A 12,841-nucleotide genomic window follows, 5' to 3' on the forward strand; every position below is an offset into this window, starting at 1 on the left:
TAGTTAATGCATAGAATTTTATTTGCAATCAGTTTCTGAAATTCACATTATGCTTATTCTCATTTTATAAAGATACATTGTAACTTTGTCAGGCATTAATCATGTATGAATGCATGTGTGTGGTTCAAAAGTTTGTGACTGCATGAGCTCAATTATGTGAAACGCTGTGAAGGTGACGCATACCCCCACCTGTCATTCTCACTTTGTTCTCATCTTCCTCCCCACCCTTCCTGTGTAAGGTTGGTAAGATTAGATTGGTCCCGCCCAGGCAAACCCAGTGGGATCATGCTGGGCTATGAGGTTTTAAGAAGGACCCTCAGATCATGCAACAAAGGGTCACCAGGGCAAACGCAAGCCTCGGGGAAGGAGTCAGACAGTCCTGATGGTTCAAGGTTTAGATGTTCCTACCTGCAGTGTCCTCCGGGTCATGGTGTGTGTGGGACATCCTGTTTCCAGCCTGATATACAGGTGATTCCTTTTTTCCTTTTATTTTATTTTTATATATCGTGGAGCCTCTGTTTTTTTACCACAAGATTTTTTTATCTAAATACACACTCTTTTTATCTTCCAATGAAAAAAAACTTTCACTTTACAAAAACAGTTTACTCAGCATCTTTGCTTTGACTGTTCACCTGAAGTTAATAATACTAATAATCCTCAGTGTCATTCTCCCCCGAACCTAAGACACTGAAAGCATCTAGTGGCACAAACAGTAACCATGTTTGACCTCAAACAAAATATGCACACATGTAAATGGACTGCACTGATATGGCAACTTCTAATTTTGTTTAAGTTGTTTTATTCTATGTACTTTACATAAAATTGATTCCACAATCACATACTGATGAACTTACCAGTTGCAATATGGGGTTCAGTGTCTTGTCTCATTGACATTATAAACCCACAGTTGAGGAGAAAAAAAATATTTTCCTCTTTTTTTAGGACAAATGCTCATACACAAAAAGACATAAAATATATAAAAAAATACTAACTTGTGTACAAGTGTAAAGTAGGCATGTGCAGCACACCTTTTCTTTTTTTTTTCAGTTGTTAACAAAGCTGCCATTTTTAATGTCCTAGATGAACAGTATAATACATTTACTGTTTAATGTTGCAAGTTGTGTTTTGGTCTTTAAGCCCACAGGAAATAATCTTAAATGGTCAAATGGCCACATCTTTGGTGAACAGTTAGAATGTTTAATAATGTAATGCAGATTTCTATTATTGTGTTTGTATGGATTTAATTGAGATACTTTATCTTGCATGTGCTGCACTCAGGTCTGCTGCAGTGGACTGTTTTACACGCGGAAGCCACATCATCATTGCTGCGAGGGCCGTTATCTACATTTGAATGATTCCTTCAACCCTGTGTGTTGCAATGGCAAACTGGTCCCATCTCTCCCTGACCGCCAGTGCTGTGGAGGATATTATGTTCTTGTAAAAAACGGTGAGTTTTACTTTTTTGTTTTGTTTTCACTAACATCAGGTGTATTCTGTTCCACTTGACTTGAGTCCAATCTTCTCTACATTGTTCAAGTCTTCCCTTCATCTGTCCTTGTCTTTGTAGATGAATACTGCTGTCCTGACCACTCGCAGGGCCGAGTCTCGGTGGGGCTAGGTGACAGCTGCTGTGGGGGGGCTCCTTACTCCATGACAGGCGGCCAGCTCTGCTGCAGTGGGAGCCTTCATGATGGCTACGGGGTTCAGTGCTGTGGAGGCCGGATTGTAGATGATGCCCTGGTGTGCTGTGGTGACGCTGAGAGGGGGGAAGTGCATAAATATACCCCAGGTGAGTGTGAAAAACTCACAGGTAGACCAGTAAACCAGCCGAGGGGCTGGTAGTGCATTTCCATTAAGAGGGAAATTGAAAATTAAATGGCGCAAAACTGGATTTAGTTTTGTTATTGACACTGAAAGAAAAACTTAGGGCTGCTTAGGCAACTCAGTAAAAAATGACTCTTGTCTTAAGAAAATGTTCATGACATATTATTCAATTGAATTAGGTCTTTAAATCTCAAGTTCAATCAAGACGAAGCTTTTTGATCCGAGAACTAGTTAATTACTTGCCTAAAAGTGGTTTTGTCAGAGTTAAGTCCCTGGTGGCATGTCAAGTGTTTTTGGGGTTGGCTAGAGGGGAGAGCGAGGAAAAGGACGGAAAAAACGACAGGAGTGGAGGAAAGGAGAGAAAAGGAAAAGGGCTGAGAGGTAGACACATGGCGCAGGAACGTGGGGTCGTTTCCCTGTCCTCGTCTCCTGCAGTGTCCCAAAGCACCCGGAGACCATGGCACAGATGGGACTGCGCGTGTCTGTCTATGTGTGGGTGTCGGTGTACGTGTGTGTCATTAGACATCTTTGTCATGGCAGATGATGATGAAACACACTCAGGATGGCACCGTTGAGGGCACTGCCAAGCACACAGCAGGAGAAATACACACACATGCACACACACACTTTACACATAGATGTATTGCAGGTGTACACACACACATACACACAGAGTCAACAGGGTGCCCTCGGCAGGGTTTGCTTAGTGTTGAATGCCAGAGACAGAAATGTGGACTCTATTCATCACACATAAACAATGGCCCCATATGGGCATGTCTATAGTACTTCATTAGCCTCACAACGCTGACACACACACACACACACACAAGTACACGCATGCAGTGAGAAAAGTGACTGGAAAGCCTGGTCAACAGCAAAATTATTTTATTTTAATTACATTTTTAACTTCTTATCAGTTATTGATAAACATTCTTGCTTTTCCCAACGCATCTAGCCTCTTTTATGCACCATCAATAACACCTATTCAGTTTTTTCTCCGTTAAGTATTGTATAACATTTGTATGCATAGTTTTATGTAATTTGACGCCCTCATACCCAAGCTCATTTTGCCTCGTCATTGTTCTTTGCCTCAACTAGATCCTCTTTTCTATCCTTAAACTGAGCAGCCCGTATCGTAATCCTTCATTTGAGGAGACTCCCAACGAGCGCATGTGCTCCCCATGTCCTCCACCTCTTTGTCTTTCTCTTTTATACATTTCCCGTTTACTTTTTTGCCTGTGTCATCCTTTTTTGTCACCTCCTTTTCCTCTTCTTGTTTCCCTCACCTCCTCTGGTTCATTGCTTGGCCTCTTGATCTTACTTTCATCTTCCATGATATTTTTTCCATCTTCCCCTTCCCCCCCTTCATGCACCCCCTTCCCATTCACTCATCAGTCATTAGTGTTATCTTCCCCATTGAGAACATATGGTATGATGAATCGCAGAGCGAGCAGCGGTTTCAAGGCTAAGGGCCATTTGCCGGATGCATTGCACTGTTGGGGGGCCCAGGGGCCAGCAATGCAACCTCAACCCCACATGTCAGCTTCAAGACAGTCCCACGCACAGCATCCAAGCACCGACACTTATTAAAAAATACAGTACTTATCCACGGCCCTGCTCATTCTCATTGTTCCTTCTCAAAGTGTCTAAGGAGGTCTACTTTTCTGCATGTAGTGGGAAATATATGTTTAAAAGAAAAGGAAAAATAAACAAAATCAGAGTCAAGACTGTGTTACAAAATAAGAGAAAACTAGGCAAATGGATAGATGTATTATTGGTATTTTAGATGGAATGCAAAATGAAATAGAAATGATAAAGAAAGGAATATAAAAACAAGATGTAGAATTAAAGTAAGAAGAAAAGAAACAACATGATATAAATCAGATAAATAGCATGGAGAAAGAGGGTTAAAGTGAGCAGGAGTGTAAGCAGGAAACAACAGAAGAGTGGTGAAGAGCTAGATGGAGCAGATTAAAGGAGGAGTGAAGGGTATCCCATTGTGTCCAGCTGATAGACTAGGTTAGGCTGATGTGATTATGGTGTCCCTGAAGTGCGATCTATCACACATTACCATCCACACTGTCAACAACCATACACAAACACTGCAGGGGAACAGCAATGCCAGGAGACAGCTGTCTGGCAGCAGATACACATACCGGCTTGCATGCACATGTGTGCATGCACATAAACACACAAACGGAGCAACGATCATACGTAAACACACACAACCGAAACGGTAACATGGATATGTAAGCAGTAAGCAAACAGGATTAAATCTAAGTGCTCACTCATCAAAACATATACATCATACATACAAGTGGACTGTTGTTTGCTTGTTTGGGTCGGTCAGGTGAAACAGAATTATTTTAAATTCTCGAATGTCATCAATAAAAGCTAAACCTTTGGTCAATGCCTCACACAGGTACAGTATTTATTTGAGTTGAAGTTCTAACACTTCTCCATCGGAAAGTTTTTTTGATGAACTGTTCTGAGATGATTTTGTCAGCGTCAAATCTCACCCAGTAGGTTATTTTTTTTATATATATTTTTATCCCGGTTTTTTCCCCCATTTTATCACCCAGTGCTCCTACCTAAGTAACAGTTCTGGGCATTGCCATCCTCTACCAACCCCAGGAGGGCCCTACACTGAGCTCAGGTCTCCTTCTTACCTGAGGAGTGAGCAGGCTGCTTCTTTTCACCAGACAAGGTGGGGTTTCTCCGGCCGGATGTAGCGCGTGGAAGGATCACGTTATTCCGGCCGGATCCTCCTCACCCCATCTGGCGCCCCGGTTGGCCAGAGGGGGCATGTATAGCCCAGGACTGTATGCATGTTTTTGTGAGGGTAGCTCGCATTAGCTACCCAAGGGAACACGGGGAGAACATGCAAACACTTTCATCACAGTATAAACATCCGAAGGGGGTCTGGACTGACGCAGTGCTATTCCACAATAACTCACTTCAAGCTAGTTTGGAAGCTTCAAGACAACTTGTAGCTGTGGTTAAAATAATAAATAAAAAATAAAAAAGTAGAGTTACATTATCATATGATGTGTGGCCCTGTAATGGACTGGCAGGCTGTCCAGGGTGTAGTCCAGAAAACAGCATGTGACCCTGAATAAGAAGTAGAAGTAATGGACAGATGGATGGACTATCCTCAAAGATGTCCAAACACATTCCTCTGAACATGAGTGAGTGTTTTAATTTATTCAGCTGTGTAATGTTCCCATATTAATTTACTCTTTAAATGGAGTGAAGTGATTGTATGTTTAGTACTGATAGCTACAGCAGTAATACGTTTCACTGCTAAAATTTTAATGTATGTTTTGATCTAATCTGCATAATATACAAACACGACGAAGCTGCATCAACCACTTACTGAGTCATTTCTGACACCACATTGATTTTGTACATCAGTTTCTCTTCTAGACCCTTAAAGCTTGGACTCCTGCTTTGACACTAAACATTGCTCCATATAAATATACTCGTAAAAACTTTTTGAATGAAATGGATAAAGTTACAACTTTCTCTTAATGTGTTTACTTATAGAGGTGACCTCTGTCGGTGGTGTTCAGAATAATTTTACAAGTTTATTATCATCTTTTTTTGATATGTCATATTACTGTTGTAAAATTTAAACGGCATCCAAAATGTATCATCTGCTTTTTCTTCAAAAGAAAAATGATGCGCCAACTTAAAAAACATTAATAAATGTACAACCGCAGTTCAAAAAAGGCTGGGACACTATGGAAAATGTGCATTTTAAAATACATAGCATAGCATTAATTCATAAATTTACTGGTTTTTATTAATATGCAGATAGTATGAAGCCAAGAAATGCCCTGTTTTTTCCCCCTCATCAACTCAATTTATTTTCTTTCTTATTGTTTCAGCCCTGGCTCCCATTCTTAGGTTTTTCACCCCAGCCACCCAAGAAATAAGTAAAGTTTTAAGTGGCCGTTGTAAATGTACATCAGCTCTGGGTCATAGTGGCTCTAGATCAGACCTAAACAACCCATGGCTTAAGAGAAACACACACAGGGAGGACAGAGGCCAAGAGAGGCTGCCAGACAGGCGCCTACCAGAGTCATTGGAGGTCACTGTGATCCAACTTGGGTTGTGTGCAAGGATTCACGACACATATTTGGCCGCTCTGTGAGAAATGTGGCCCCTTACTTGAAAAAAATAAAAATAAAATAGGTCTACCACTGCTTTAGCTGAAAAGATGAAAATATGAGGACTGCAGGTGCTGGTGTTGGTTCTGCATGATGGAAGCAAAGTCACTTCCTATGAACAAGTTACTGTGGTTAATTAACACGTATATGCTTTCACATAAAGCTGGCATAACTTTTGCACTGTCCAGCTTTTAATTTCTGGTGTATTATTGAGACGAGCTTTAATCCTCTCCTCGCCATCCCCAGTTGTTACACAGTAGCACAACTGTCTTTGCTAAATCCTTTCCTTCCAAATCTGCCTGTTTGTTTAAACAGCTTTCATTTCACTTGAAAGTAGATTAAATACTGCTTCTTTTTTAACTAGAGTTTTCTTCCATACCCCCATCTTATTCTGAAACTTCACAGCCAATTTTAAATCTTGTCTTTTGCTCTTCTTTTCTTTAGTGTTTTGTTTGTAGTTAAGATGCTCAGTTAAGACTTAGATGAGATTAGATGTTTTTTTTTAAATCTATGGGTGACTTCTTTGGCCTCCTTTTGCTTCTTGTCTCGCCCTTGCCTCAGTACTCGCCCCGCTAATAATTTCCCCTTTACACTTTTTCTTTATAGTGTCTCACTTTTTTAACCCTTTCATGTGCCCTTCAACCCCGCCACCACCGTAATCTCTAGCTGTGAGTGCTACCACAAAAGCTCTCCCCTCCTCACTTTTTCTGAAAGTGAGTAAATCTTAAAAATGTGTGCATTTCTTTAACTCCTTCTCCTACTCCCTCCCTCTGTCCCAGCCAAGCAGGCCCCATCCAAACGTTCAAGGACAAATCTGAATATCCCTTTTCACCGTTTAAGTGTTAAAAGCCTGGCGGTGCCGGGGTGTTATCTTAACGCGCCTTGCCGTGCCATCATCAGAGCGCGTGATGAAAATGGCTGTGATGATGCTAAAAGAAAAAAAGAGGAGGGGGAGAAAAAGTAATAATCAAATATGTTTTTCAAGGGCACAGTGACCATTTGCTGGAGGGAAATTATCCCAGTAGTTAAGCTAGCTCAGTCCAAGCCTGCTGGAGTAGTAAGAGCGGATGTGTTTGTGGGTGTAAGTGAGCGCATATGTGCCCGAGAATATTTCTGTGGTCCAGCGTGGATCTTCATATAGATTAACTTTCTTTGTATGTCCTTTGATTGTTTCTGCTAGAATATTCACATCAGTTTCAGGGGGTGTGTATTTTCCTCTTTTTGTGTGTACGTTTATGATTGCCAAAAGCTTCTCATCAATGCTGGGTAGCAAATGGCCAACAGTAGTGCAGTCCAAACAGCAGCGTTTGGCTGCTTTAGAAGATTGAGTGCTCTCTGAACACAGGAAGACATTTCTCTCTCTGTTAATGTATTTATGATGATGGCTTTTCTATTAGGTTTACTTTAATGACTGGCAAGAACAAAACCAGAGGCTGTCAGGACCACAGAGATGAGAACAGTCTGCTGTGGCGTGTGTGTGTTAGTATGGGTATGTGTGTACATATTGGCCTTTGTGTTTTTCTTGAATTGCAGTTATATGTTTTGGACCAATTAAAAGTTAACATTGAAAGACACAACATCAGAATTAACTCATGTAATTACTAAGGAAATGAGAGCTACAGGGTGTCATTATAATGTGTAAGTTCCTCAATCATATACAGTCTTACAGTTGACACCTTTGCTTAAATGTTGTGTACAATCAATAACAACATTTTCCATTTCAGCTGGCATACCTACACACCCATGGTTCGGGTTGAGCTAAAAGCCTGATAGGGATATATGAAAAAAGGTGCAACTTGCTTAATTTCCAATAATATTACTGCTATTAGAAATAATCAAACATCTGAATGTGGGATTTGTAGGGTGTTTAATGCATGTGAACTTAAGAATTTCATAATGAAACACAGCCTAGTATTTTTCCCTGTAGAAAACATATAAGTAAACTAAAATGTTGAAATCTATGTAGAGAAGTGATTTTGTGGTAATACCTTTTCAATTCTGATGTAAAACCTGAGAGACCGAATGTCTCTTCTCCTCAAATGTTGCTTCTCTTCTTGTTTTTTTTTTCTCAAATTTGAATTTGATCTCAGAAACTATTTATTTTGACACATATTATCCCATCAGCCCGTGAAAAGCAGGGATTTATTTCCATTTGTGATGAACCCCAATCTGTGTCCTCTTAGCCCGACACAGAGAAATAGTGGCCTGCTTATGTTCTGAATCCAGGTGCACAAGCACACACCTCTAAATCACCATTTACCAGATTATAGTGATGCCTGGGCAGGGGAACTGCTTGAGGACTGTCGCCTACATAGATGGGGCACCTGCTCTACTTTAAACGAACACTAATCTCTGCTACTGAGCACGTGCTGTACATGCGTATTGTGAAAAAATAAAAACAAAATATGTTTTGAATTGTTGAATGTGGAACATATGCCATGGTATAATTTTTGCTCTTTATTATAGACTAATCTCAGTTATTCCCCTCTTATGTTGTACTTGTTAAATTGTCTTTCTTCAGTTCAGTCGCTCTGTCCCATGTCTTTTCCCTCTTTCTCCCAAACTCTGCAAACACACGAACAGCTGCTTCTTGTGTCTCCATCTTTAGTGAATCCCTGTTGGGTGGTGAAAAAATAACTGCTACCAATCCATTTACTTAAGCTCAACAAATAAATACACACACACACACACACACACACACACACACACACACACACACACACACACACACACACACACACACACACACACACACACACACACACACACACTAAGGCACTCAAGAGCCTTGCATGCAAAGATGCACAATAATGCACACAATGATGTTGCACACATGCCCAGCTGTTAATGTTTCAGTGATAAAAAAAAAGACGTCAAAAAGACGAAGGACAAGCAGTCTGCTGGGAAAAGAGGAGTTGTGTGTCTTTGATTATATGTGTACTTTCAGCTCCAACAAGCACATGTGTGTGTCCACAGGGGAACACTATGCACTGTGTGAGAAAGTCAATCCACTGTGATTTCATCTCTCGACATGACATACAGTCTGGCCTCTTGAGGAGCACAAAAATGCATGCATGTACACACACACACACAGACACACAGACACACACACACACACACACACAGACACACACACACACACACACACACACACACACACACACACATACACACACACACACACACACACTTCTTCCAGTAGATGTGTAGCCACAGGCACACACACACACACAGAAGTGGATGTATTTAAAGCAGGACAAGTTTATTTGTGTAGCACACTTCATGTACAAGACAATGCGAAAATGCTTTACATAAAAACATTAAAAAGTAAAAATGTTTAAAAGAAGATTAAAAAAAAGGCAGACAAGTTAAAAAATTAATAAAACAAATGAAATCAAGGAAAATAAAAGTTACAGAGCATTGTGGGAGAAAGGTGCAGTGCAGCTGAAAAATAAAGAAGGTATTGAACGTTGATTTAAAGCAGCTGAGAGTTTCAGCAGCCCTCGTGCATTCTGGTAGTTTGTCCCACAGGTGAGGGCCGTTTAAGGATAATAACATTTATTTAAACTTTTATTTTTCTTTAGTGCCTTCTGGTGCTTTTTCTGATAACCAGCTCACGAATATCTGTGCCTTCTAGTACCTTACTACTAAGGACGGATGGAGCCTGCTTCAGTGTGAGAGTGTGCTGATATGCATGTATGCAAAAGTACGTTTGCGTGCACATGCTGTGCACTTTGTTCCATGTCCCTTGTAATATATTCAGGTATTTAAAAGTGTTTGGTTTGTTTAAAGTTGCGAAGGGGTTTTGGTCTCCTAGAGAGCACGGATAACCCTAATCCACAACACACATTTTTATCTGTATTTCATTGGCAGGGCTAAATATTGACTTATCATTAAGTGGAATGACTGAAACCCTAATAATAATTCACGTTGTCTAAGCACCTCGTGTTTATGCTGTGCTCCCGACGCTATTAACGAATGTATGCAAATCCTGCGTAAATCTGAAGATTAGGGCGGAAGCTTTCTGTGATGCAAGAGAGAAAACAAAAGGTGTGTAATAAAATGTTGTCAACACATATACACCCATGCAAAACACGCACAGCTTATGGAGAAGAACAGAAAATAAAGGTGTGTTACAAAATGTTAACACAAATGTAGAGGTGTGTCAGATAACGCTCACAAATACTGGGATTGGGTTTCTGCTGAATGCATGATAATATAGTAGCAAAGTTTAGCTGCAAAACGGTAAACAAACACTATAGACCCATGAGGTGTACGGAGGCAGGGTGCCAGGGGGAGTACCCACAAGAAGATAACAGGGCGATGAAAACAGCTAGAAGACATCAAGATGAGCAGGAGGAAAGAGGTTGAGAACGAATAAATATAAGGTGAAAAGAAATCCAGGAGCTGATAATCGACTGGAGGACTTGTATTACATTTGTGTGCTCTAGTGTAGCTATCTTACACAAGTGCACCCACGGATTAAGGGGAGAGGAAAAACAATGCAGTATAAGTGAGAAAATTGTTGTTAATTGATGAAGCAAAACAGAAATTGAACAAATGTATAGACAAACAAGCATGTAAACTAAACTAACAAAAAAAGAAGAATATGATCTTAGAAAGTGGTAACTGAGGTTTGGGAAAGTAAGAGATCATTTCTCGACTTCAGGTCAGTTATTCCCATTTAGAGCGGTATTTGAACTGAGGCGCGGTAGAGGACGAAATCCATCATCCTATTGGAGAATAATGGGAGGAGAGTGAAAACTGAGTTGCGGAAAGCCCAGTTTATGACGTAGCGGTGGACATGGTGAGAGAAGCGTTTAGCTGTTTATTTGTACACCGTTAAAGGGAAAGTAAGGCTCGCAGGAAATTGGCTACCAATGCGTCGCTCTGTAACAGCTGCTGCTGCTAAGTGAGTTACTATCCGTCAGACTGCCTTTATGTCAAACAATCACATACACATGTGTTCACCTGCCACTTGGTGCATGTGATGGATGTGTTGAGGATAAAATGCACTGCAACAGTGCAGTAGAAAATATGTGCCATTCTCCACTTTTGGCCTTTAAGTGAAATGATTGCTTAAATTAAGAGCATTTAATGTGTTCAAAGTGTGAATGCTAATTAGAGTGTGGAACAATGAGTTATTTATCACTCCATAACTAGCTGCAGCCTCATTAAAGGGCTAAGGCCGCGATACAAAGCAGTGACTTAGTGTTTAATGTCTGCTGTCAAATAAAATGGGCACCACAGCTGGGGGTAGATAGTGCCACAGATCAGCATGTCATCCACTGTTGGAATAAATTAGCCAAATAAATAATAAAATGTAGATTATTCTTCCAGTACAACTAATCACAAAATAAGCCTTTCTCTTTTTAAAAGCCTTTAATTCAAAACACTATGATACAAGTTGACTTGTTATTTTCTCATCCTGACATTACATGTATTAGTCAAGTCATTCCATGCTCATTTGTATTTCTGGTTCAGTGTCACAGCAGGGAGCTGCTGACTCAGTACTGCAGTATATTATAGCCTTAATCCAATGCAAGACAAAGCCTGCTTGCAGTGGTGGATTTAGGAATGGGCAAAATGGCGGCCACCTAGGGCGGCATCTCGCAGGGCGCTGCATGGGGCACCCACACGGAAGATATCAGGAGGGTGACATTTGGTTTTCTGTTGCTCATTTGCATATGATGGCAACGAGATATCGTGTCACCCTGTAGGTCTGTTTTTCCCCTTTCAAGGTGGATGCCCTGGTCATTTGTGAGGTTAGCAGAAGAGCATTGTGCTACAGTGGAACTATCGCAGAACATAGTCAGTACGTCAACATCGTGTTGTCCACTGTTGGATAAAAGATTGGTGTTGTGCCACAAGGGGGCGCTTTCAGTTATCAAGAGAGTTATTAATAATTGTCCTTCAACAATTGTTAATAATTAATAAAGTACATTATTTATCAAATTGAATTATCAATATGATTTAATCAAAACGGGACACCACCTGATCTCATCAGGAAAATGATAACTTAACAGCAGAAGTCAGTCTCAAAGTATGGATTATTCTACAGAATAATATTGAAGGCAGCTACGAGTTCAGCACTAACTCCGGCAAACCAGCATTTGTAACAAAATACGTGCAAAACGAACACAAACAACTTCTCTCATTGAAATCAATCAGAATTTATTTACACGAGTGTCAAGCAGAATTTAGATAAATTCTGATGGCTCACTACATAGAAGAACACAAATCATTAACTACATAAAGAAGAAAAAGAAGAAAACATTAACTACATAAAGGAGAAAAAAAAATAAATCATGTAATGCAAATCTTCCGATCATCCGCGTGTTTCTCAAAACAGCATCACGTGAAACAAAAGAGAAATGGAGGACACGGTGTTTAACCCACCAATAACTGGCGAAACGGCGCCACGCGGGTTTAACAAAGAACGGTCGCCTCAAAAATAAACAAACAAACAGCACTGCCGGTAGATCGCGCCGGTGAGGAATCACTTCACCGGCGCCGCAACCATCGGTGCGTTACACAGTAATATGCATACAAAGTTACATTAAACACAATTTAACTTTAAACCGCTCTAAATTAACTGACTAATTGCCCAACAACACTTTTTCAGTAGCGAGCTTTCAGTCCAAGCGGTCTCCCGGCTCCCTTCTCCTTCCGTCTCTGAAATGAAAAGGGCGATGGTGCAGCGTGCAGCAGCCGGGCATCCCCCTTTGGTCAACGGAGCCTGGCCACGTCGTCTGATGCGCGCGGGTCCGGTCCACTTGTCGGACGTGCGGGCTCCCGTCTTGGCTGATGAGCGCGTGGGCGTCACGGACTCAGATGGCGGGATG

General features: G+C 40.9%; 1 protein-coding gene across 1 annotated transcript in view; it reads left to right on the plus strand.

Annotated features, from left to right (window-relative positions):
* The window catches only part of ush2a (Usher syndrome 2A (autosomal recessive, mild)), a 275,510-nt gene that overhangs the window by 179,582 nt on the left and 83,087 nt on the right, over positions 1 to 12,841 (plus strand). The window contains exons 60-62 of the mRNA XM_061745247.1: positions 240 to 468; positions 1,279 to 1,447; positions 1,568 to 1,789. Coding sequence (XP_061601231.1) covers positions 240 to 468; positions 1,279 to 1,447; positions 1,568 to 1,789 — 620 coding nt within the window. The remainder of the gene's footprint in view (positions 1 to 239; positions 469 to 1,278; positions 1,448 to 1,567; positions 1,790 to 12,841) is intronic.

The sequence above is a fragment of the Cololabis saira genome, chromosome 2 (genome assembly GCF_033807715.1).
Source record: "Cololabis saira isolate AMF1-May2022 chromosome 2, fColSai1.1, whole genome shotgun sequence".
Taxonomy (NCBI): Eukaryota; Metazoa; Chordata; class Actinopteri; order Beloniformes; family Belonidae; genus Cololabis; species Cololabis saira.